This window comes from Bacillus rossius, chromosome 3 (assembly GCF_032445375.1).
Source record: "Bacillus rossius redtenbacheri isolate Brsri chromosome 3, Brsri_v3, whole genome shotgun sequence".
NCBI classification, from domain to species: domain Eukaryota; kingdom Metazoa; phylum Arthropoda; class Insecta; order Phasmatodea; family Bacillidae; genus Bacillus; species Bacillus rossius.
This window is the reverse complement of record NC_086332.1, coordinates 77,381,942-77,409,025: the sequence shown is the minus strand read 5'-3', so window position 1 is coordinate 77,409,025 and position 27,084 is coordinate 77,381,942. Positions and strand designations below refer to the sequence as shown.

Genomic DNA, 27,084 nt, shown 5'->3' with positions numbered 1-27,084 from the left:
TTTAATACAGCGTAAAATGTCCCAATTCTGCACCCAATTTTTATTTGGTAGTGAAATATACATGGTATTATGGAAGTAAATACACATAGCATACAAGAGGCTGGTAGCCCAGTATTGCACCCACACACCTCTATGTGCGCAGTTGGCTGTGCTTTCTTCTCTTCGCTCTCCGCAGGCTTCTCCAAGTCTGACACTGTAGTCACGGTGCCGTGCTGGCTCCCATCCGTGTGGCCCGGGTTCACACCGCCGCTGCTGTCCGCAAAGAAATACCTTGTGAGCTCACATGGCTGCCTTGCTCCACGAGAAGATGAGGAGGGAACCAGAGAGATCCTGGTCCATCAAGCAAGGATGCAGTCCATGCTCTTAAAGAGCTGGAGGAATACTTCCTCTGATGGATGAACACGTGGCTCCGTTTTCAGAATTTTTAATTCTTTTGATGACCACCCACTCTATTAGGAAATTACCAAAACTAGAATATTAATTAATTTTTCCACAGCTACTCGATTGTCCACTGTTCATATTATAAACAAGTCGTATTCGAGTGGTCCCGGTAGGCTACGTGTAGCCAAAAATGGTGATCAGTTTGGTGAAAATAAAAAATAGTTTTCCCTGCATAGTTAAAGAATGGACGAAAACTTGTACATTTAATATGTTATCAAAATTAAACAAATTACCGCCACACAAATACGTATGTACATTATAGCAGCAAATTCAATATTTTTATGTCTCATTTTTATAGTTCACGTTTCGGAAATTTTGATCGAGTAAGGTTCGTAAGACTACCACTAGATAGAACTCTGTGGACTAAATTTTTCCCTTGAAAGTGAGAAGATTTTGTTCCAGCTTTAGCAACTGTGATACTAAATGATACGTAGTGATCTTTGATGCGCCAGACTCGTTATTTTTCGTTTATTTACTTTTGACGGTAAAAATAATTTCATGTTATTAAGTTGCAAATGTGCTTCAATAAGAAATACATACATAAAAATGGGTGAAAAACACGGTAAAAAACGTAAGGCATTATCTGCGCGAGATAAACTGGACATTATTGAAAAGGTAGACACCAACCCCACTGTCCCGTACGTGTTAATAGCAAAGGAACTGGGAATTGAAACATCCACATTGAGTACAATATTAAACAAGCGGAACAATCTTCTTTCTCAAGCTGCGAATACATCACAGAGTATTAAACGCCTGAAAAAAGGAAAATACGCCAATGTCGAAGAACCATTAATAGAATGGTTCGAAAAACAAAGAGCGATAAATATACCTTTGAATGGTTGCATTATACGGTAAAAAGCGCAACAAATCGCACTGAGACTCAACATTGACTTTTGTCCTTCTAATGGCTAGCTTGATCACTTTAAAAACAGGTTCAATATTGTGTACAAAACAATAAGTGACGAGGCAGGAAGTGTAAGGCAGGAAGAGGTTGATGTGTGGAAAAAGTTACTACCAGGCCTACTTTCAGACTATGAGCAGAAAGACATTTTTAATGTTGATGAATTTGGCTTGTTTTACAATCTACTCCCAGACAAGACTTTTGCTTTTAAAGGAGAAACCAGCCATGGCGGGAAAAGGAGCAAAGAGCGATTAACTGTTTTGGCTGGAGCCAACATGGATGGTTCTGAGAAGTTGCCACTCCTGGTCATTGGTAAACCAAAGAGTCCAAGGTGCTTCAAAAATACGGGAGCCTTGCCATGTAAGTATGAAAGTAACAAGGCTGCCTGGATGACGTGTGCTATTTTTGAACAGTACTTGCGATCTCTCGATGTGAAAATGGGGTGCAAGAATAGAAAAATCTTGTTGTTCATGGACCACTACCCTGCCCACACAGCATATGTTCCTGGATTGCGAAATGTTACAGTTCAGTTTCTTCCAGCAAACTCAACATCAGTTCTTCAAACAATGAACCAGAGGATCATTAAATTGTTGAAGCAACGATATCACAAAAGGCTTGTATGCAAAGTAATTCTAAAGATGAATCCTGGCTCCTCTCTGTACAAACTGTCAATACTTGATGCAATGCACTACATAGTCACTAGCTGGAATTCCATTGAACAAGCAACAATTGCTAATTGTTTTAGGAAGGCTGGCTTTCACATAGTTTCTTCGTCTGTAAGTGAACCTGATGGTGACAATGAGGATGATGATGATGATGATGCTGATGGAGAAGATGTTGATCATCCTGTTGCATGGAATAGATTGCAAGAAAACTTGAATTTTGCTTGCAGCTTCCAGGCTTATGTAGCAGTTGATGAAAATCTTTTGGCATGTGACGAGCAGACTGTTGAAGAGCTGTGTGATGGACAGAAGAACCAAAGTGAAGCTGAAGAAGAGCAAGAAACACCACGACCAACATGTGCATATGCTCTGGATAGTTTTGGGATTTTCCAAAGTTATATAGAGGCAGCTAGTGATGTTCCAGATCATGTGTGGAAAAGTATTTTCAATTTGGAGCAGTTTTTGTTTTCACAGTCATTGAAAACTGCCAAACAAAAGAAAATCGGTGATTTTTTTTAAAAACAAAGAATGATGAACATCTTGCACAATAAACGTGAACACTTACAATTAATTTTTGATTTGTAAATGCAACTATTTCAGAAATAGGTATACATACATACAGTATATACATGTACTTATTCCATTTAAATTTTAGTACTTATGAAATTTCAAACAAAAGTTTTTACGTGTGTAGTGCATTAAAAATAATATCTGCAGTTGCTCAAAAACTGTTGCTTTGAGTATTTTCATTCGCTCTTTTCTTGCCTTAGGCCTATGTTTAGTTAAGATATTGCTTTTGGGTATATATTTGGAAATTCTTCAAGAAATTACCTACAACACGATGCAATAGTCTTTTTCTTTTCTGTCCTGAAAACCAAATATGGTTTAACAACAGGAATACACAGACATATAATAAAATATTCTTAAGCTAAAAATGAGTTAGTTACTCTTCAAGAAAAAAAATCAGCAACGGAGGTTGCCAGTGAACATGTTTTCTCTAGTGCTAGCAATATTATCAATAACAAACAAACAAACATGTTGAAGAATCAGCATTTTTTTCATGACAATTTTTAAGTAGAATAAGGCATAAGATGTTTGTTTTATTTCCTTTAAGTGTTACTTGTCTTTGTCTTTATGTGTCAATATTTTTTTGTGAACTTGAAATGATTTGGACTATTAATGTGGATGTTTTATGAGAGATTTATTAATATGTACACTTAAATAGTAATTTTTTTAGGGCTGGGCCGATGCCGATTCCGATTCTTAAGTATCGGCCGATATTCAGAGTATCGGCATCGGCAGCATCTGTAAAATATTTGCAGATACTTCGCGCCTATACCTCAGTCCAAGTTCTTAAACTGTGTTGTATTGTTTTTGTTAGAAAAAAAATCACTAAGGAATAGTATTTCACGCAACTGGTTTTTTTGTAAGTCAAAACTATTTTTTAAAATAATTGTGTAGCCAATTTCTGCAAGCCCCGGCGGCCCGCCAATACTTTCCCCGCCCTCCCCTTCTTAAACTTGTCCGCCCCACCTCTAGTCCAGCCATGCCGCCCCTCCTTCCCCTCTTTTTCTCCTCCTTTCCCCTGTGTACCGCGATTTTAGCGCCTCTATCGGCTTAGTTTTTGCTGGTATTTAAGCCCCTGGCCTGAGGCTATTCCTCGCAGTCCTCGCTCCCTCTGAGCAAGGCTGTCCTCCGACATGTGCACTACGAGCTCATTCTGACACCGTTACTATGCCCGTCGGCTCCTTGATCGCCCTTATGGCAGTGGTTGTAGGCCGTTACTATGTTTGAACATAGAGCCGCGTCTTTATTAGCTGCGCTTTATAGTACCTCCTTACGTTCTTAAATTTGCTAGGGGCTGTTAGGCTCATCTAACTTTAGTAGGAGATGCATTCTGTTTTATTCGTGTTGTGTATTAAGAGTTCTTAATTAAAGATATTTATACGGGTATATTTATATTTGTTCATGATAATTTACTTAGCTACCAAACACTTGAATGGCGTACATAAGTATGCATTTAAGGCATGTACTGTTTGTACAAGTGCGTTGATTTGTATATGCGCTCTAACTTATCGTATTACTAACGTTATTAAGGCTACGGTCTAGAGGAAGTAAGTCAGATTTTGCAGCCATATATGTGTGTTGCAATTGTAATTCGTATGTGACTGTGCGCCCGTAATTGTAGCGCAATTCATATAGACATGGGCGTTAACATAAATTTGTTTTATATGAATGTATCTATTTCCACTATATAAATATCTTATACATTTGTTATTTGTGATGATATTGTTCTGAATTGTTATAAAATAAAATATATATTTTGGTAGCTCTTGTATTAAGTCTGTTCGTTAGGGTCAGCCCCATTACGTCTTTAACTCACACTTACAGTGCTTGCCGAACTAGTGTTTCACTTGTGAAGTGTATAAGGGTGATATGTCCGCTTAGTGGTTGTAGCCAATCTGGTGTGTCCGGATCGGTTACAATTACTGCGCTACTCTGCTAGGGCAGCTCTTACTGTGTGTGTTCTGTTTTTTGTTCCATGGCAACTTCCGGGCGTGGCGAGGGTACTGGATGGGTCTATCGTTTGCATAAACCAGACCTAATCCAGTATCTAGTAGAAAATGGGCTGCCTACAGACCCCGCCGAAACCGTGGCCGACTTACGTTCACGTTTGATTACGTATATCCGAGATTCCCTGGCGGATACTCCTGGCATCCAAGTCGGAAATCCCAGACCTACTGATATTGAAGTAAGTGTCACTTCAGACCCTTTTTCACACAAGTTATTCCTGTCCGTTCTTAAGAATGTGCCCACATTAGAGTCCAGTGACCCTAAACAAGTTTTAGACTTTTTCTTACAAGCGGATAGGTTACATAAGTTACAGCTTATTCCGCATGACTCATTTCTTAAGGCCCTATTGTCGAAATGCACTGGTGTTTACGTCAGTGCGTTAACAGATACAATTGTTAAGAAGGAATCGTATGCAGCTTTTAAAGCCGCTGTTCTTCAATTTGTGTGTCCACCCCTGGTAGTTGAACATTGTAAGCGAGATTATGTCTTGCGCCTTCAACTGTCCAACGAGACAGTTTCACAATACGTTGACAGTGTACTATCGTACGCACAGGTGTTAGATTTAAGATACGACGAAAAAGAACTCGTCGAACTTATCTTGGGGAATGTGTGGCCTGAAGCCATTAGCTTGGCAAGTATGTTACCTCTGCTGATTACGTATGAAACTTTACGTAAGTGGGCAAACGACGTGGACACACGGATTAATGCTCGGCAAAGGTTTTACCAGTCTGCCTCAATCGGCGGGAACGCCCAGCTTATCAATAGTGACCGTAAAGCCAAGGCTGCGGCTACGTCTATGTACCACGATAAAACCCTGCGGCATACTGTAACTCCGACCCCGGAGCGGTGTGTCATGAGCGATCATCGCTAGCCGCGCGCCGCGGCTAGGGTAAGGGCGCCCGAAGCTGACTCCGGCGCGCGCTGCGTCACTGCTGGGGTGGCGCGGCAGGACGGGCAACCCGACCTAGAGTTTGTACACCGTAGATGTGCCAATTGCACGCAGTTTGGTCATGCAGTTATTAACTGTTCGGCTCCCAGGGTAGAAGTAAACAACCGTACGTGTTTTAAATGTAAACAACCAGGACACTACAGGGCTTTGTGTCCGGAAAACCGGCCTTGACGGGGCGCAAAAGAGGTCGCCGCCGTCGTTTTCTCCGCAAAGCCTCTTTTCAAAATAAAAGCTATTTACATTTCCTTCAAGTCCAAATTCAGAATAAGTATTTTCCGGCCCTGGTTGACACTGGTGCCACGTGCTCCGCCATAAGTTTAAATTTTTTGAATAGTCTAAAGGCTTTATTTCCGAAATTAATAAACTCCACGTCATTTGTGCGACAACCTACAACCATATGCGTTGCTAATGGTAATTGTATATCCTCGGAAGAGTCCGTAATTTTGAACTTTAAAATCAAACACTTTTCGTGGTCGTGGTGTTTTGCTGTGGTCCCCGGAATAAATCCCGACTTCATTTTAGGCTTGGATTTCTTAAGTCATACGAGAGACGTATTGGATATAAACAAACATGAAATTTTTTTTTATTTTGCTCAAACTTGTAAAATTCCCTTACAATTTAAAGAGGATTGCGAAACTATATTTGTTTGCCCAGAGGTACACAATCTTGTACCCGCTTGTTCTCTCGAAGAAGTGGTTTCGCGTTATCCTGACGTCATTACTAAGAATATAGGCAAATGTGACGTGTTACCGTATCGATTCTACCTTATGGATGAAGTCCCGGTGCGCAGTAAGGCATACCAGGCCTCACCCCCAAAGCTCCAGGCTATGCGTGAGATTATTGAAAACCTCCTTAAGGCTAAAGTAATTACAGCATCAAATTCAGATTTCAGCTCGCCCACATTTTTAGTGCGTAAAAAAGACGGGATTAGTTGGCGTTTGGCTCACAATTATATCCCATTAAATAAAAAAATTATTTACAACGACGTATATCCCCTTCCGACAGTAGAATGTGCTCTGCAACATTTGGGTAAAGCCAAAATATTTTCCATCATTGACCTTAATAATAGTTTTCATCAGCTTCTGTTAGACCCGGCTTGTAGAAAGTATACAGCGTTCTCGACCCCCTTTGGACATTATGAGTTCAATAGGATACCCATGGGGGTAACATTTGGGTCTCAGGCCATGAGTAGAGTCTTAGATCATATATTAGCCGATATCAAGTATAAATTTGTGTTTAACTACATTGATGATATAATAATATATAGCAATTCGATGCAGGAACACATTGCTCACGTGACCGAGGTCCTAGATCGTTTGCGGAGAGCTAAGTTGACCATTAATCCCAAGAAGGTGGAGTGGGGTAAGACGTCAGTCACCTTTTTAGGGTACGTTATTCATCAAGGACAATTGCTTATGAACCCAGAAAAGATTGCCCCAATAACACAATTTCATAGGCCTATAAATGTTAAGGGGATTCAACGCTTCCTAGGCTTGATAGGATATTTCGCTCGGTTCATTCCTAACTATGCCACCATTTCCGCTCCCTTAAATGAGTTACGTAAGAAAAAGGTAATGTTTAAGTGGGAACAGGCACAAGAAGAAGCCTTTAATAAACTAAAAAAAGGCCATCAGCTCTCCTCCAGTCTTGATCCTTCCAGATTTTGACAAGAGATTTGCCGTACATGTGGATGCCTCAAGTATAGCTATGGGCGCTGTATTAGGACACTTGGAAGGGAATAAAATGCGACCTATTTGCTATGCGAGTAAGACCCTATCAGAATCAGAGCGCCGTTTAGGGGTATATGAGAAAGAAGCCTTAGCGTGCCTATTCGCCTTGGAAAAATTCGAGTCATACCTGGATAACCGGGAGTTCGATTTATTCACGGATAATCAGGCCCTAAGCTGGTTATTTAACCATCCGCAGCAGTTAGGCAAGTTAGGTAGATGGATTCTGAGGTTATCACGATTTAGGTTTGTAATACATCACCTGCCCGGTAATCAGAATATTGTTGCTGACAGCCTTTCTCGTATGTTCAACCCTGACGAGTTCAATATAAATACAATCTCAGAAACTGATAATGTGAATAGCATTAACGCTTTTAGACTTTTTCCAGAATCCTATATAAATATCCGCCAGTATCAACAAGATGACTTATTTTGTAAGGAATTAATACGTGATATTAAGGCTAAGAAAACTATTGAATTTATAGTTGAAAATGGATTGATATATCATACAGGTAAAAATGGTAGGGCACGAAGGGCGGTGGTACCTAAGGTCCTGCGCCCTATGATCCTGCAGTATTTTCACACTTCTCTTATAGGTTGTCACCTAGGGATTGATAAAACACTTCAACGTATTTCTTCTCATTTTTTTTGGCCCGAGATGCGCCAGGATACACGAGAGTTTGTGAAAACCTGTATCGATTGTCAACTCTCTAAGCCCCCCCACAATACTAAGAAGGGTTTGTATGCGGCTGACCCACCTAAGGCTCCATGGCATTGCATTCATGTCGATATCTTTGGGCCACTGACACGGTCAAAGAAGGGCAATGTGTGCCTTTTAGTAGTTATTGATATCTTTACCAAATTTGTTATCCTGCTACCTATGCGTAACATGAAGGCTGAAACCATAGTAAGATCTTTAGCAGATTACGTTTTTAAATTTTTTGGACCTCCAAACTTGATAGTTTCAGACAACGCGCCTTACTTTCAGTCCGCTATTTATAAAGACTTTGTTTTCCAGTGGGCCATTAAACCTATTTATAGCTCTCCATATTTCCCGCAAGGGAATATGGTTGAACGGGTAAACAAGGTGATCAAAAGTATTCTTATTTCTTTTTATCGACATGATCAAACCTTGTGGGACACCGACATCCCATTCCTTAATATAGGGCTCAATTCCACTCCTCATTCTGCTACTGGGTTCCCTCCCTGCGTTCCATTCCTGGGCAGGGAGGTGTCCCACCCTCTCCTTAACCAATGGGGTCTTCCTCCCATAGATTCAAACTTGGATGCCAGGGAGCTGGAAGACATTTTAGATTCTGTTTCTTGCAACCTTACCAAGGCACGCCTAGATGTTGCCCAGGCTTATAATAAGAATAGGAGTGACCATGCTTATCAAGTAGGTGATCTTGTTTTAGTTAGGAGTTTCAAACTGCCTAGTTTAGCTTCGCAGCTCAATGTTAAGCTTATGCCCCCTTATGCAGGTCCTTTTGTTATAGATCGTTTTCTTGGTAAGAACACTGTTCTGCTCAATGATTGTAAGAATCCTAGAAAATCTCGCAAGGCCCATGTGGAGCAGATAAAGCCCTTCTATGGCAATAAAGCAGTTTAGGAGCCCCTTTTTTTGTTTATGTAGGTATAAGAGTGTTCTCTCCATGTTGTTCGGTGCTGTGCGGCTCCCCCCCACCTCTGTTACCTGTTTTAGCCTGGTCGCGACCGCCCTTGTTTTCTTCTCCGTCCTTTCCTGGCGCAGTCACGCCGGGGCTAATCTTCGTGGGATCGCCTCGTCGGGACAGTGACAGAGACGTCTCCTTGATCCCGTTCTTCTCCCTCCTGCTAGAGTGTACCTCGCCTGCGGGATGGACTTCTCGTCGAGATCAACACATCGGTCCACCCCGGAATGGGTGGCGTGAGTGGATGCAAGATTAACTAGATTCTGGCTTTCTGCGTTTCTCCGACTTCCCGAGTCTGGTGGATGTCTGGAGGCGTTGATTCGGGTCAGCGATCGTTTTCTGTGCCCTTTCTTGCAGGCCTCAAGAGGGGTACCGGTGGGATGGTTAGCCGCTCCTTGGCGCCCCCATGAGATGATTTTGGTACCTGTGCCTGATTTGTGTTATGACTGACCCTGCTACTGTGAACGTTTATCCATGCTGAAATGGGTCAAGCTCAATACAACTTCTAACCTAGATGATGTGAGAAAATTCGACGTAGTCTTGCCAGTCACGCTTCAAGATTAATGAATGCACAGAGACTGGACCTTGCCGAATCTGTTTGCACTGATGTTCCCCGCAGGCTTGAGGAGCTTAAGGAGGGGGGAGTTGTAGCCAATTTCTGCAAGCCCCGGCGGCCCGCCAATACTTTCCCCGCCCTCCCCTTCTTAAACTTGTCCGCCCCACCTCTAGTCCAGCCATGCCGCCCCTCCTTCCCCTCTTTTTCTCCTCCTTTCCCCTGTGTACCGCGATTTTAGCGCCTCTATCGGCTTAGTTTTTGCTGGTATTTAAGCCCCTGGCCTGAGGCTATTCCTCGCAGTCCTCGCTCCCTCTGAGCAAGGCTGTCCTCCGACATGTGCACTACGAGCTCGTTCTGACACCGTTACTATGCCCGTCGGCTCCTTGATCGCCCTTATGGCAGTGGTTGTAGGCCGTTACTATGTTTGAACATAGAGCCGCGTCTTTATTAGCTGCGCTTTATAGTACCTCCTTACGTTCTTAAATTTGCTAGGGGCTGTTAGGCTCATCTAACTTTAGTAGGAGATGCATTCTGTTTTATTCGTGTTGTGTATTAAGAGTTCTTAATTAAAGATATTTATACGGGTATATTTATATTTGTTCATGATAATTTACTTAGCTACCAAACACTTGAATGGCGTACATAAGTATGCGTTTAAGGCATGTACTGTTTGTACAAGTGCGTTGATTTGTATATGCGCTCTAACTTATCGTATTACTAACGTTATTAAGGCTACGGTCTAGAGGAAGTAAGTCAGATTTTGCAGCCATATATGTGTGTTGCAATTGTAATTCGTATGTGACTGTGCGCCCGTAATTGTAGCGCAATTCATATAGACATGGGCGTTAACATAAATTTGTTTTATATGAATGTATCTATTTCCACTATATAAATATCTTATACATTTGTTATTTGTGATGATATTGTTCTGAATTGTTATAAAATAAAATATATATTTTGGTACCTCTTGTATTAAGTCTGTTCGTTAGGGTCAGCCCCATTACGTCTTTAACTCACACTTACAGTGCTTGCCGAACTAGTGTTTCACTTGTGAAGTGTATAAGGGTGATATGTCCGCTTAGTGGTTGTAGCCAATCTGGTGTGTCCGGATCGGTTACAATTGCCTAGTTTTGTAATTTATGCACTATTAATTACCCTAAGTTTCCTTCCCACACCGCTACTGTTTTAAAGAAAAGCGGTCGTGTTGATTGTTTTACAAATACAATGGAGCCAGAGAACCATAGAGACATGCATACTATAAATGTATAAATGTCCTAAACTTGAGTTTATACCATTTCTCATGTACCAATGTACTCTATAATGTTTAATAATTGTACTTATGCAGTATGTATGTATATATGTAATATCTGCATAAAATTGACTTGACATGACTTGTTCTATATCCCGGAGCCCTTAACTCCATATGGGATCCACTGAACAAAAACTGAATAAATAAATAAAAAAATATACATTGCTAACTGTGGAGCAAAGACAGCCTCACATTACGTTTACCAGTGCTCGTGATAAAGTAAATTGCACTCGCGATCACGTTTACAGCACTCGCGATCATAGAAACAGTTGCTGAAGAACATCTGAGTAGCTTGCCCCATCTCCATGTTATTTATATATCTATGGCTTTGCTGATGTTATGTTGTTGTGTTTGTTTACAATTTAGTATTTACGTTAGCTTGAATTGTTAAAATCTAAACCTATAGTGATATTTTAAAGATTTTTCTGAGTGTGATAATACGGCTGGGAAGAGAAGTGAAGTTTGGAAATAGTACTTCACTCTTCAATCAAATGAAGATACCAAGGCTACATGCACTTTCTGCCATGTAAAAATATCACAAGGTGGGGCAATGCTTAAACATGTGGGATGAAAAAAAAGTATTTGTGTGTGTTATATTATTATTGTAAGATGCATGTTAGTAAGTGTTTTGACCATTTGATGGTACTCTGTCATTATAAAATGAAATTGAAAAATACATTATAAGTAAAATATCCTTTCATAACACAAACATTTCTTTGGTTAGTATCGGCATCGAGTATCGGCAGTATCGGTCCATAAGAATCGCTATCGGTGGAATCGGTGAAAAGTGGTATCGGCCCAGCCCTAATTTTTTTTTCTGTATACCAAAGTAAGTGACAATTTCAATGCTGTTGCTCCCGATCTTGATCCCGAAAATCCAATATCTTTCCCGACAAAATCCTGTCCCAAAGTAAAAATGCCATTCCTGTCCACCTCCAATTTTTACGTGACTAAAGTAAATGCACAATTTTAATGGAACAATTTTCCTGGTGGCTAAGTTTGAATTTTAGACACACAGACATTAAGAATTAAAATGTTTTGTAACAAACCAATCTGTTCATCCGCAAGCAGTGCTGAGAGAATCTGAATGAATGAGTTATTGTTCAACGTGCCGTTGTCATGAGCATTAGATATGAATGGTGGAAGAGCGAGGTGATGGGATGCATTGGTGGGGGAAACATGTTACACCTGGACTTGAGACAGACCTGGAATTTTGCTGGTCGACAGGTGGCTGCTTCTTGGTGGTCGCTTCCCATAGGCTGCGGTGGTAGTCTTGCGAACTGAGAGCATGAGCTATGATGGAAGATGGTTCGTTCTCGTAAATGACCACAGGAACCGAACAGCCAACGCAGGAAAGGTGGTGTTCCTGGGAGCTGAGCGGACTCTACGATACAAAACCATCCTCCGAGTCTGAACTGCGAAGTGCCACACAAGGACAGCACTAGGCTTCTGCTAATACGGTTCTTTTTTTTTTTTTTGTTTAACTAAAATTTTGAAATAAACATGAAATTATTCACAAATATTGAATATTTTTCTAATTAAAATTTAAATAGAGAGAAATTATTTTTCACACTTCACAGGCATCCAAGAAAAAGTTGTCCAAAATTCAGTAAAGAGATAGAGAGATATGTTCATGGCACCATAACTGAGATGTGTACAATGAAAGAAAATAAAAACAAACCTAGCAATGCATTTTCCTAAACCAATAAAATTTTAAATCAAAAAATTGTGTTGTTGATCCAAGTTCTGCTGTCACACAATCTTTATTATCTAAACACAACAAACGAAGATCAAAGAACAATATGCATAACAAATTATTAAAAGTTTTAAATCATAATCACAGATTATATGTTACATACAAAAATTTTTTATGTGTAATGTTGCAGAAAATTTTTTTTTTAATTTCTCAATAAATCATCTTAGCTTCATATATGCTACATTTTTTTAATGAAAATGTTTTTAGTGAATGAGTCCTACTTGGTGTATCTATTGGCAATGAATAATTAAAAAAACTATTTGACTTGAAATGTCGAATTGAATATAAAATTATTCACGAATATCAAATTTGAAAATATTCACAAACATTAAATATTTTTTGAATATTCGCAGACCTCTGGACCACACCAGGAAAAGTAGTGACGTGCTCACCTGTAGGGCCGTCACACCTGATGTCGATGGCAACAGCTGCGACAGTATGTTCTTCACACTCTTCTTGTCAGACTGTGGGGGCTGCAAGTGCCGCTCCTCTGGCGTGGAGCTCATCTCTGGAGGCAAGACCTGGTTCGGAGGCGAGCCCACGTTTTGAAGAAGCGCAGTCCCATCAGGATCTGCAACACGAATGACAACTGGGAGTCGTGCACCACTTACCACACTACTTCTAGTTTTCTGATGCACCGGTAATGCAAGGTGAGTCTTTCAAAATAGTCCCCGTAGAATACGTGTTAAAATAATGAGTGATTAATAGGGCCAATATTATATGGTGAAATATGATAAAACCGAAATAACAACTAAAACCATGTAACAACACAGCAGGACACTGAAATGCTCTTAATACACCATATAGCAAAAAAAATGTAAGTTGTATCATGGAATTAGGTAGCATTTAACCAAAACCAAAGTGCATGTATCAGATTTTTTTTTATTATGCATCTTTTATCGAATAAATTTTAAACCACAAGTCCTTGCTAATTTATTTTCATTGTCCTGAATGTATCTGTTTTAGACCAACTAATTACAAATTATTTTGCCGTAAAAATGCACCATATAAATTTTACCCTTATTTTGGTGAAGTATTAAAAACAGCTTTTAATAAAAATAAAACTATAATATCTTGTCTCAAGTGATTTTGTAAATACAGTACAGTATGTCAAGAACTTACCTAGAGGTGGTGCTGAAAATGTCCTCCCTCCAAGTAGGCTGTTTTCACTCTGTACTGTACTTATTCTTTTTACTCATATTTCACAGCGACTCTTTTAAAAGACTTACCTTAGCTAGTTCAACCCTTAAGTTTATAACCCTCATTTCAAAAACTGAACTAGTATTAACAACACAGCCTACATATGCAAAAACTTCTTTCTGAATATTCACATACAGCAATCAAAAAGATCAACTTTAGGAAGTAAGGAAAGAAGAAAGGATCTTACACACTTGCAAGGAGTCAACATTACTGTAAAGATGCATAAACTCATTCCAAACTGTTGGGCCAGCTTACAAGTAAAGCAGCACAATGCTTTCTTGGCACCTTAAGTGTACTTCTACTTAATTTTGAAATATACTCTGCCTCAAATAATGCTAGGAAGAGATTAGTCTTCAAAAGGTAGATCAGTATCCTAGTTTACTTTATATTTAACATAACAATGATCATGCTTCATGCATTATCAGACCAAATTCCATGAATACAGAGCTGCTTCTTATATCAACACTTCATTGACTACAATCAACCAAGTATCTTGATATCTTGCAGCTGCTCCGTAGTATTGGTCATATGAAACAATTGTAGTTCAATTTGGCCAACATTTTACAATGATTTACAGGTTTGATACTTCATAAGATAGCAGAATCTACAATGGTAATCATAATAATGTGGATAATCTTCAGGTTTTTTAGAAGAAAACTGTGTAAATTACAGAAAAAGTAGTAAGAAAATAAATACGATGTTTTATTGTAAAGTGTTTGCAAAAAAGTTAATGATTTTCTGCTCATTGCAGATGTAAATATATATATCTAGTCTTAAGAAAAATACTGTTGAGTCTTGCTCGGTCAAGTACAATGAACTAGACTTTCGATCTGAGTCAAGATGAAGCTACTCGCTCGACTTGGCTAGAGTTTTTGAGCTTTACACCATTTATACTGAATGGTAACTTTTCAGGTTTAATCTGCACAATTTGATATGAAAAAGGATAATGTGATAAGGAAAAGTCCTTATTTCCTTATCACAAAAAAAGTCTTAAAGCTGTGAACCGAAATTCAGCATGTTTTATTAGGAGCATATTACTTAAAACTATACAAATAAAATTTAAACTATCAGCAATTTTTATACATAAGCTAAATGGGAGATTTGATGAAACAGTAAAATTTTTTGAAGTTATCACGATTTTCAGAAAAACAGAAGTTTCAATTGGACAGGTTATACCTATTTATTATGGAGACAAGTCTTAATATGACCAAACACGATTTCTTAAGATGTTATTAATTTTTTAAAGACATAATTAAAATTAATTTAAGCACAAATATTCACTGTTTGATGACAGCATCCAAAAGCGGAACAACAATAACTTGATAGTTTAGATTCGTACTGTCCAAGGTGTCGAGTGGCTGGCCGGAGCACGACGTATCCTCTGCATCCAGCGACTGGGCGGGGTCGCCCATCGCAGCGGCTCCGGAGCCGTCTCTCGGGGACACGGGGCTCTCCCGTCCCTCGGAGCAACTGCTCGTGTCATCCTCCACGGCGCGGCCCTGGGAGTGCTGCGAGCCAGTACCTCATTACCCACACCCGGCTCCAAGAGAGCAGTTCCGTACACACCCACACGTGGCTGCTAGCACCAACACTGTGGAAACTACGCTAGTCCGTGGCATAACAAGTGTTGCCCTAGCTCACTGGGAAAACCAAAAATTTGTCAACTTTGTAAAAATGAGACTTGTACAGGGGCGTAGCCAGGGGGAAGGGGGGGTTTAGGGGTTCCAAACCCCCCCCCCCCCCCCTTAGCATCAAATCTTTAATTTCGTATTCATCACTCAAACAAATTTAATATTAAAATTAATAAAAATTTTACCATTACAATATTTAAATTTAAGTACAGAAAACTGCTAAAATTGCACTATTTTACACCTTAAAATCCCAATTTTCCCGGGGGAGGAACCCCCGACCCCCCGCTTTAATATGGGGTGGGGGGGGGACATGCTTCTTAACACCTCCCATACACAAATCCTGGCTACGCCACTGGACTTGTACCAACCAAACTACTGCACATTTTATTTGTGCGAGTGTACCCCCTTGCAACTTTTCTTATTCCATCAAAAACTCAAATCTAAGGATGGATTGATTCGATTCTTTGATGGCTACGTTCCATTGATTATAGGGGGAAAATGGGTACTTAAGAATGAGTACTAATAAAGTAGACTCTCAAACTCCAAGAGATACTTTTTGTATAATATCCAGAACGATTTGAGATAAGAATTTTCCATCTTGTCTTAACATGAATGTCTGTTCTTTAAATATTTTTAGAAATTTTTTTTATACCTGTTGTTTGGAGTGTGTATAGTGTACATAGGTATTTAAGTACTTTTGCTGATTTTACGTGTGCAACAAATTCGAGACTGAACATTCCTACATTTGAATTCCCGCGCTGCACAAGTAGCAGCGCCACCCCTTCACAGTTGGCCACCATGGTTCCAGAGTTGGCAACGCTTCCAAGGTTGGCAGCGCGTCGAAGTTCCGTCAGGAAGTCAGTTCATCGTGTGTTTTCGTGATGGTAAGTGTGGCTATCGGGCCCGCTCACCATTGTTTTTCGTCTCGTAACGCAATCCGTTGCAATCGTTGTTTGTACAGTCAATTATTTCGCGTGATGCGAACATTTGGTCCTCCGGGCCGGATCTATTTGTGCCGGCGTCGCTTTCGTTGTTTCGGCGTGTCGTGTGCCGCGTGGTGAACGTTTTTGTGTGTAGGGCGAATTTCTTGGGTATGTAATTTTCTCTAACCTTTTGTGCTTCGTTGAACGTTGAGCTTGTCTCCGCTGTAGTTACTCGTGCGTCACCGAGGTAGCATTTACCGGCATACTTTTCACGTGGTGGTGTTTTAGGTTATGTGTTGAGTCATTGTACTACGTGACTATTTACTATGGCGGATAAACGGTCAGCGCTGATACGCGTGCGCATCGCAGAGAGTCGCCTGAAGCGGGCATTTGACCTTTCTCAAAGCGCGCGTGAGGACCCCTCGCAAAGAAACTTATTTCTTGCAACAGTGCGCGACTTGGAAAACATAAAGGAGCAGTTCGAAGTTGACTGCGTCGCGGTGGAAGCAGCCATCGGCGAAACAGATGTGGACGTAGCTGAGCACGCTTCTCGCATGGAAGCTTTCGATGATAAATACTTCCAAATCAGGGCCGTTGTAGCCGGCATAGAGGACTCAAAGGTACAGCCCTCCAGCCAACCACAGTCTCAGGTGAGCAAACCACGGGTGGCCCTGCCGAAGATATCACTTACAAGTTTTGATGGTAGTCCACAGCAATGGCCCAACTTTTCGAACTTGTTCAGTACACTTATCACCAATAATAGTGAGCTTTCCCCTGTAGAAAAGTTAGCCTATCTGAGATCTGCCCTCAGTGGAGAGCCTTTAGGGATGATCAGTTCCTTGACTATGTCCAATGCCAACTTTGATGTGGCCTGGAAGCTACTCGCAGGGCGGTATGAAAATAAGCGACTTGTCGTGGCAATACACGTAGATGCACTCTTGCACGCACCAGCTGTTACCTCTGACTCACCTAAAGCACTACGCCAATTGTTGACAAACATCACTGAGAGCATTTCTGCCCTGACGGCACTGGATGTGCCAGTGACTCAGTGGGACTTGATCCTGCTTCCTATCCTATGCAAGCGCTTAGATTCTTTTCTTCAGACACAGTGGGAAATGTCGCTTACTAATGAGTTCCCTACAGTGAGTGATTTCGTAACGTTTTTAGAAAAGCACTGTCGCGCTCAGGAGGCTGTTGCTCAGTCGCGTGGCAAGTCGTCAGGACTGCAGCCGCCCATGAGAAAATCTTCTCCACCATTCGCTGGCTGGAAGCAATCTCGTGGTCAAGCGCTGAATAGTTTAGTCAGCTCCTCACAGACCTGCGGTCTGTGTGGTGGCCCACATGCTCTTGTAAAATGCAGTAAGTTTAATCAAAGTGACCCTAAAGATAGGTATACCATTGTGAAAAGACAGGATCTGTGCTTGAATTGTCTTTCGCCTGCACATCGAGCCAAAGGTTGTCCATCGTCAGCATGTCGTCATTGTGGAGCTCGCCACCATACTTTGTTACATTTTAAGCAGCAACCTCCCGAAGGCAGCTGTACATCTCCAGAAGGCTTCAACGCTTTGTCAACAGAAGCTAATTCTGCGACAGTTGCCGTTACCGCCGCAGCCCCGAGCTGTTCTAAGACTGTCCTGTTGTCAACTGCTCAGGTAAACATCCTCGACCGCACTGGTACACCATTTGTTGTTCGGACACTGCTTGACACTGCTAGCCAAGCTAGCTTCATTTCAGAGAAGTGTGTTCAGAACCTGCGGTTAACAAAAAGGGGGACGCATTTGCCCATACAGGGCTTATCCAACACCCCTGTCAATGTGGCCAAATCCTATGTTTCAGTTGTTATCACACCAGTTGGCATCTTAGCGTCTCAGTTTGCGCTGGATGTTTTTGTGCTTCCTCGTATAACCAGTAGCGTGCCAGGTACAAAGTTGTCTGATAGGGTTCGTAAATCTGTGGCACACTTGCACCTTGCTGATCCTGCCTTTGACACTCCTGGTCCAGTCGACCTACTTATTGGTGCTGACCTGGTTCCGTATTTAATGAAAGGTGGAAAGATTGATGGGTCTCCAGTGGCTCTAGACTCTGTACTAGGTTGGATCCTGATGGGGAAGGTGGAAATTGAACAGACTTCAACCAACATGACATCCCTTTGTGTTTCGCTGGTGACCTCTCATCCCCCATTACCTGATGTCATGAGAAGGTTTTGGGAGATTGAAGAATTTCCCCTTGTGAAGCATCAGTCTCCCGAGGATGTACACTGTGAAGAGCTGTTTGTGAAGTCTTACACAAGGCATGAGACCGGCCGGTACAGCGTTGCGTTACCGTTTTGTCAGCCTGAGCCAGAGTTAGGGTCCTCTAGACCTCAAGCCATTAATCGTTTGCTTCGCCTGGAAAGACGTCTCAAAGGGGACCCTGCCCTCAAGCAGAAGTATTCCGAGTTTATGGAGGATTATCTCGCGATGGGCCACATGGAAAGAGTCGCTGAGACAGAAATGGACTGTGCCCATGCCTTCTATATACCTCACCACGCTGTCGTGAAACCAGACAGCTCCACTACAAAGGTGCGCGTTGATTTTGATGCATCAGCCAAGAGTTCCACAGGTGTGTCGCTTAATGATACTTTGTTAACAGGGCCAAAATTGCAGCAAGGTATTTTTAATCTACTATTGAGCTTTCGTTTACATGTTGTAGTTTTCACGGCAGACGTAAAACAAATGTATCGCCAGATCCATGTCCATCGTCATCATCAGGATTATCAACGTATTGTGTGGCGCTCTAGTGACGCAGCTCCAGTCCAGGACTACAGGCTGAAAACTGTGACCTATGGAGTGTCTTCAGCCCCATTCTTGGCACTCCGCACTCTTAAGCAGCTGGCTGAAGATGAGAGAGAACAATTTCCCACTGCCTCTCGAGTGTTGTTGTCGGATGTTTATGTGGACGATGTTGTTACGGGTGCGCCGTCTGTGGACTCTGCCGTGGCCATGCAGCAAGAGCTCATCAAGCTTTTAGCGAAAGGGGGATTTCAACTCCGAAAATTCATGAGCAACCATCCGACACTCCTGAATTGGCTTCCTGCTGAGGATATTGAAACCCTCCAACCGTTAGCCTTGGATCAGGACAGCTGCACTGTAATCAAGGGACTGGGACTACAGTGGAACCCCACCTCCGACACATATTCATACAAGGTCCGAGCCAGCGCCTGCCCTGCGACAAAAAGGACAATTTTATCGAATGTGGCAAGGATTTTCGATCCTCTCGGTTGGTTGACACCTATCAGCATGTTTGCAAAATGTCTCATTCAAGTCCTTTGGGTTCAAAATCTCGACTGGGATGCAAAACCACCACCAAACATATTAGACAGCTGGAACAAGTTCAACAGCCAGCTCCCTCTTCTGTCTGCACTCAACATCTCTCGCCTTGTCAGGGGAAAACAGGGCTGTTCCTATCAACTTCATGGATTTTCAGACAGTTCAGAATTGGGTTATGCAGCAAGTGTCTACCTTCGTGTGGTTGATGTTGATGGGACAATCACGGTACACCTGCTCGCTGGCAAATCTAAAGTAGCCCCTGTCAAGGCCCAGTCTCTACCTCGGTTGGAGTTGTGTGGAGCTCTTCTCTTGTCTCGGTTGCTTCGTCACATGATAAATGTGCATGGAATGGAACTTGAATTCACCTCCATTGTTGCCTGGACTGATTCACAAGTAGCCCTAGCGTGGATCCACTCTTCATCTCATGAGTTAAAAACATTTGTGGCAAATAGGGTTAGTGAGATTCAGGACCTGACCCCTTCAAGTTGGTGGAGGCACGTGCGTTCAGAACACAACCCTGCTGACTGTGGCTCACGTGGATTGTTACCTGCCCAGATACTTGACCACCACCTTTGGTGGACAGGCCCTGCATGGTTGACGTTACCTGCAGATGAATGGCCTGCAAGTGCTTCGTGTAGTGACATTTCCGATTTGGTCCAACAGGAGAAGAAGTCGTTGGCATTGGCAACTATTCTGTATACTGAAGACATTGAGTCACTGGTCGAACGTTTCAGCAGTCTAATGAAGTTACTGAGAGTGACTGCCTATATTCTGCGTTTTGTTGCTAATTGTCGTCACTCACAAAGTGCTCGTGAATCAGGGACCCCGTGCCCTCGTGAGTTGGAGACTGCCTTAAATTTCTGGATACTTCGAGTTCAGTCGATGGTGTTCAAAGATGACCTGGCCTCTTTGAGAAAGAATAAGCGAACCTCACCACAGATACGGAAACTTCATCCTTTCCTCGACTCTGATGGGTTTCTTAGGGTGGGTGGCAGGCTTGACCAGTCGAAGCTCCCGTTTCAACACAAACACCCGGCCTTGCTTCCTAAATCAAACCCCTTGACGAGCAGGATTATACAACACTATCACAACGTCAATCAACATCCCGGGATACAAGCACTTCAAAGTATTCTTAGAGAGAAATTTTGGATTCTCTCAGATAAGCAGGCAATCACCAGCTGTGTTCACCGCTGCTTGAAGTGTTTCAAGACACAGCCACCCACTTTCACACCCCTCATGGGAAGTCTCCCGGCCATGAGAGTTCAGCAAGTGAAACCATTTTCGAAGGCCGGCGTGGATTACGCTGGCCCCTTTTTCATAAAACTGGCTCGTGTGCGCAAGGTCACTCTGTTAAAGGCCTATCTGTGTATATTTGTATGTTGTACCACTAAGGCGGTTCATGTGGAATTGGCGTCTGACCTGTCGACTGAGGTGTTCCTTGCTGCATACAAACGTTTCATCGCCCGCAGAGGGAGATCCTCTGACCTCTATAGCGATTGCGGGACGAACTTTGTTGGAGCCCACAACCAGCTGACAGAACTGCAACGCATGTTGTCATCCTCATCGCATCAGCAGACCATAGTGGATTGTTTGGCTCCCTTTGGAGTGAGGTGGCACTTCAACCCTCCAGCCGCTCCTCATTTCGGAGGCTTGTGGGAGGCTGCAGTTAAGGCGTTCAAGTCACATTTAAATCGGGTCATTGGTGAACAGATTCTCAGCTTTGAGGAACTCTACACGGTCGTGGTCCAAGTGGAGGCCATACTGAATTCTAGGCCACTTTGTCCATTAAGTTCCGATCCCAATGATCTGCGTGCTCTCACCCCAGGACACTTCTTGACCATGGAGCCGCTGGTGTCGCATCCTGAACCCGAATTGGAACAGGTACAACTTAACAGACTGCAGCGTTGGCAACTAGTATTGCGGTTGCATCAGGACTTTTGGCACCGGTGGCACCGCGAATATCTGCACACACTGCAGCAGCGTTCGAAGTGGCAAGATCAAACGATAGCTCTCACACCAAACCAATTGGTGTTGATAAAGGAAGATAGAGTACCTCCCCTGCAATGGAAGTTGGGACGCGTCCTGCATCTTCATCCTGGATCTGATGGTGTGCCTAGGGTCGCTACAGTGCGTACCACCTCTGGGAGTCTAAAACGCCCTGTAGTGAAGTTGTGCCCATTGCCTCTTGAGTAGTGTTGAAATGGGTCATTTCAAGGTGGGCGGAATGTTTGGAGTGTGTATAGTGTACATAGGTATTTAAGTACTTTTGCTGATTTTACGTGTGCAACAAATTCGAGACTGAACATTCCTACATTTGAATTCCCGCGCTGCACAAGTAGCAGCGCCACCCCTTCACAGTTGGCCACCATGGTTCCAGAGTTGGCAACGCTTCCAAGGTTGGCAGCGCGTCGAACTTCCGTCAGGAAGTCAGTTCATCGTGTGTTTTTGTGATGGTAAGTGTGGCTATCGGGCCCGCTCACCATTGTTTTTCGTCTCGTAACGCAATCCGTTGCAATCGTTGTTTGTACAGTCAATTATTTCGCGTGATGCGAACACCTGTGCTGAAAGCTCAATGGCGAAGCACAAAATACTAAGAAGTAATTTCATTCTTTCGCAATATTACAATAATTATGTATCCCTTAAACAAAGTTTATTATGAAATCAAATGTTTTCAGGTTACTTTACATTTAAGTTTTAAAATCTACAATTTATAGTTTACCCAGATTGGTTACTAATGGAATGTGTGTTATTGGCCTGAGTAAATATCAGTTTTATAGTTTAAATAGAATTTGAATATAATGTCAAAAAATTCTCAAAAACAATTAAGGAATACCAAATTTTTTTTATGACAGTTTTAAAATAATATTTTAATAAATACTTGTACATGAGGTTATGCAATAGCAAATATTTTACAACAATGGTTTCAGATACTTATCACTTCTTAGCAGTAGTTGCATATTTTCACTTATTTTCAGCTTACATATATGTTGAGTTAAACTATGGGACGTTTCATCATGCCTATTGATATACTTGAACTATATACTAGTATGCATACATTCTTATCATATAAAAATGACTTTTAACCTCAATGTTGATAATTATACAATGTGATATGCAATAGTTACACTACCCTTAAAATATAATAAAATATTAATTATATTAAAGTGAAAGTACTTAAAATAAAACTAACTACAAATTACAAATACTGTACTATATTATTCATTTTGATTTGATATTTGAAATTTTGATTATTTGCACAAGCCATTGTCCCGTTACACACATTGTCCCGTTACGCTCATTGTACGCTTGCGCCGCATATATCTCTCTTCCACTCGACTGGAACAACCATCGATTTGACTTTTTCGAGGCACATTAAACTTGAAACACTCCCATTTGTTTCCTACTTTTCCTATCATCGTCCTATCCTTAACAGAATAACACAGATTGGAAGAAGTTAAATAGCAAACATGTATAAACGTTATAGTTAATATAATCTGCTCGTTAAAGTAATAAACATATTTGAATTAATGAGTGCAAATAAAAGTAACTTTATCAATTAAATTGTAGATTTCATTTCACTCCTTCTTTGTATAAAAGTTACAGTTAAAATAATCTGTTCGTTAAAGTAATAAACATATTTGAATTAATGAGTGCAAATAAAAGTAAATTTATCAATTAAACTGTAGATTTAATTTCACTCCTTTGTATCCATACAAAATAGTGATAATTCAATAAAAATGATTCAATTTTATTAATAAAAGTATGCAATCATTTCATCAATGTTTTGTTATGACGTAACGTTAAACTATCGTCCGTAAACCGACTTTAAAGCCAACCAATTTTTTGTTATTTTTAAGTACATATTTACTAAAAACTCTCAAATGCAGGCTACCATCTCATTAAATTTCAATATATGATTGATATAATAGTTATCATGAGTGTCAAAATATTTACTGATGCCAAAATGTCATCAATAAAGTATTAGGGGTGTGCAAATGTAAGTCGACGCTTAAGATCCAAGTCTTCGCCAAAGTCGTAATCAAAGATTACTTAAATATTTTGCTATTTTAAGACTAAGATTCATAGTTTTGCAGCCACCAGGAAAATTATTTCTCTCGTGAATATCATTGTAGGTAAACAAATGTAAAGCCATAGTTTTGTAAAGAAAGCTTTGAATTTTTAAAATATGATTATTTCTTTGAAACAATAGACTACAAAACTGGCGTCGGTGACAGTAAGTCGTATTTTGAAGATAGAAAGAAGCTAATTGACACGAACTCTTCCATTTCCTTCGAACTATATTGAACACTGACATATTTCACAGACTTGATTTGATGGTACTCTGTAGAACTTAAATTATCATTTTATTCTTTATCAGTTTTTCATCATGGCAAAATTTATTGTATTTATATTAATAGTCCTATTGCGTGAACCAATCGTGACCTATTATATAATATACATTCAAAATATATTATACGTAAGAAAACTAGGTAAATTATGTAGTTAGGAATCTGAAAGATATACTAGCAAAACTGTGCCATAGCAATGTAGCAGTTGTACGCTTACAAGCGTGTAGTGTTTGCTAACACATTTTAATTATTTGGTTTCAAAACCGCATAAATGTCTTTTCTTAATTTTATTTTTCACAGCAACACACGTCCTCTATCGCCCCATGGTCTACTCTGTGAGTATCAGGTCACGCAATATTTTGAATGTTATTGTAATTTTGGCAATTTAAAATTTGTGATTTATGTGTAGTATAGTAATTTTCAATTTTTATAATTTTTTTTTATAGTTGGTTGGTTTTTTAATGGTATATAAATTCCTTTATTTCCTATAATAAACTCATCTTTTACTACTAGAATATTTCCATATCATCTTCAAACTGAAAGAACTATCTCTCTGCATAAGAAAGGTAATAAATCCAATATATAAAATTATCATGTGATAGCAGTTATGTCTAGTTTCGCAAAAATATTTGAACAATGTGTTAAAATTATATGTAGGAAAATTATAAAATACTATCAAAATTTACAACAGCTAGAAGCACTGAAACAGCTTTTGCTGATTTTTTTTATAAAAGATACAGATACAAGGCAATTGCTAATGAATCAATAGGAATTATTTGTAAAGCATCCAACACATTTGACACGATTAATCAAAACATAATGTTGAATAAAAAAAATTAATTTTAACTGGGAATAGTTTAAAAACACACAAATTATTACAGTATTATCTTAATGACATGAAGCATATACCCTCTTTTATCGCATAATGGTCGCACTCGCGTAATCATCGCATCCATATTTTAGGGCGTCAATATTTGGATAAAAAAAAACCTCTCGCGTAAACATCGCATAATGTTTTTGGTCCCGCTATTAGATTCCGAGCGCTTTGTGTGGGTATTTTTTACATATAAAACGATGCATTTTAAAATAGAAATCTAATAATTATTCGGACATTACCACTTACTTATTTAATTAACGGAAATACGAAGTTGTCTGACGTGTAATTTAACTTTTAAAGACTTTTTAAACGTTATTATCTTTATCTGATCGTCTGCGTCGCCGCGGTGTACCGGTGTAGATATCTTTTCCGTATAAAACGATATATTTTAAAGTATAAATGTAATATTTATTCTGACATTACCACTTACTTATTTAATTTACGGAAATACGAAGTTATCTGATGTGTGACTTATCTTTTAAAGACGTTTTTAAATGTTATTTACTTCACCTGATCAACTGCGTTGCCGCGGTGTACCGCTTGTGAACATGTAGCCAGCGCTAGCTAGCATCATTCGTGTTTGGTTATGTTGCTTCCCGTATAGAGCGCGCGCACGTAGTCGAATATCGATATCTCGCCGATTGCATGCAACGCGCGCTCTCTGTCAACTGCCGAGTTAACTACATTTGATGGCCCGCATTCTTTCGTGATAAATGTGTACTACGGCAATAGTTACGCATTGGTTCACGTCACAGATTCAAGTGGCTTGCATTCATGCTAAAGTTTGGTTTTTCTATTTAAAGTTGAAGAATGATTTTTGTTTAATGAAATATTAATATAAATTGTTTTGTGTACCCTTGTATACCCCACCTTTTTTTTTTAAATAAACGTACTTTCCATTAATGGGTTTTGTTTTTATGAATAACTTAATCTAACAAAAATTTTTTTTTCAGCATAATCGTCACACCCCTACTTTTCAAAATTGATTTTAGAATAAAATGTGTGACAATTGTGCGAGAAAACACGGTAGTACCCATTCTGCTCAGCCTGAATGATTGTGTCCACATTGTCAATTCTGATATCCAAACAACAAATATCTGGGTTGCCCAAAGAAGCATTGTCCTGTCCTATTAATGAATACGTGAATGATGCAGAAGAATCAGTAAAAATAAGTATCTCCTTAGCTTTGCAGATGACTTCCACATAATTCTTTAAAAAACCAAAATATTCTCAAATGTACGCAAGTTTGTTTCAGAAAAACATTTTTGGTACTATTTAGAAGATTTTCAATAAATTGTATCAGATTGGGTAGTGAATTTAGTAAGGTAACTAGTAGGGATGGGACGATTCCAAAATTTTCGATTCCGATACCCGATTATCGATTCCTTAAAAAATCCTTCGATTCTCGATACTCACCTAGTTAACTTAATATTAAATAATTCAAAAATATTAAATAATTCAAATTCTATTTGCAACATTTTTTTTTCAGCTTTCAATACATATATCATGTAGCATACATCATAAATTCATATTTATCAAATTTGAGTACACAACTAAGTTATTAACATTAACTCATATAAATATTTACATCATTAGAAGTTAATGGCTCATATGTCAAAGGGGTCAAACTAATCTAAAATTTGTTTTGTAATACGGAATAAACTATAAAAAAAATTTTTAAGCTTTCCTTGAGCAGTATAAATTATTTTCGTTAATACAACTTGCCTAACTTTGAGAAGGGTACAAATTAACTAAAAAAAAGTGAAATGAAACAGTAACAAAATTAAGCAACTAGAGAACTAGCAAATTAAAGTGTTGTACTTGATTGTGGTATTTCAGCGTCAAGTTACATTTAAGAAATACACACAAATTCATTCGTTGTTATTTCGGTGTTGTGGTAACGACCCAACAAAATCTATAAAACACTGCTGACCAACTAATCATCATCGTCACACCATTCGAAAATGAATGTTTGTTTACATTTTTCCGCTTTTTGGCGCGTTTTAAAATGCTTGTGCTGCCACGTACGGCTGGGTGACGAAGTACAGAGCCTGGTACCTGGTTCGCCCGTTATTAACTGCTTGATACTACGACGCTGTTCCAACTATATGCCAGCGCCCCCGGCTGACGTGGTATGGCCACTCACGTAAGGCTGTTCCAAACACCGATCGCCCAATCATCTGCTTGCTTTTGTATTTATCCGTTGTCGCTGTTCCAAGCTGACGTCTGTGCCCCGAGCGGTGTGCGTAGG

The 27,084-nt window shown here is 40.2% G+C and overlaps 1 protein-coding gene across 2 annotated transcripts in view; it reads right to left on the bottom strand.

Annotated features, from left to right (window-relative positions):
* Positions 1-27,084, bottom strand: part of LOC134530932 (1-phosphatidylinositol 3-phosphate 5-kinase) — a 129,121-nt gene that overhangs the window by 15,131 nt on the left and 86,906 nt on the right. The window contains exons 22-25 of one of the 2 annotated variants that reach the window (XM_063366252.1): positions 15,085-15,253; positions 12,938-13,116; positions 11,995-12,173; positions 129-249 (exon numbers count right to left, since the gene is read on the bottom strand). In XM_063366252.1, coding sequence (XP_063222322.1) covers positions 129-249; positions 11,995-12,173; positions 12,938-13,116; positions 15,085-15,253 — 648 coding nt within the window. Of the gene's footprint in view, positions 1-128; positions 253-11,994; positions 12,174-12,937; positions 13,117-15,084; positions 15,254-27,084 lie in introns of both variants that reach the window. The other variant, XM_063366251.1, reaches the window with a different exon arrangement.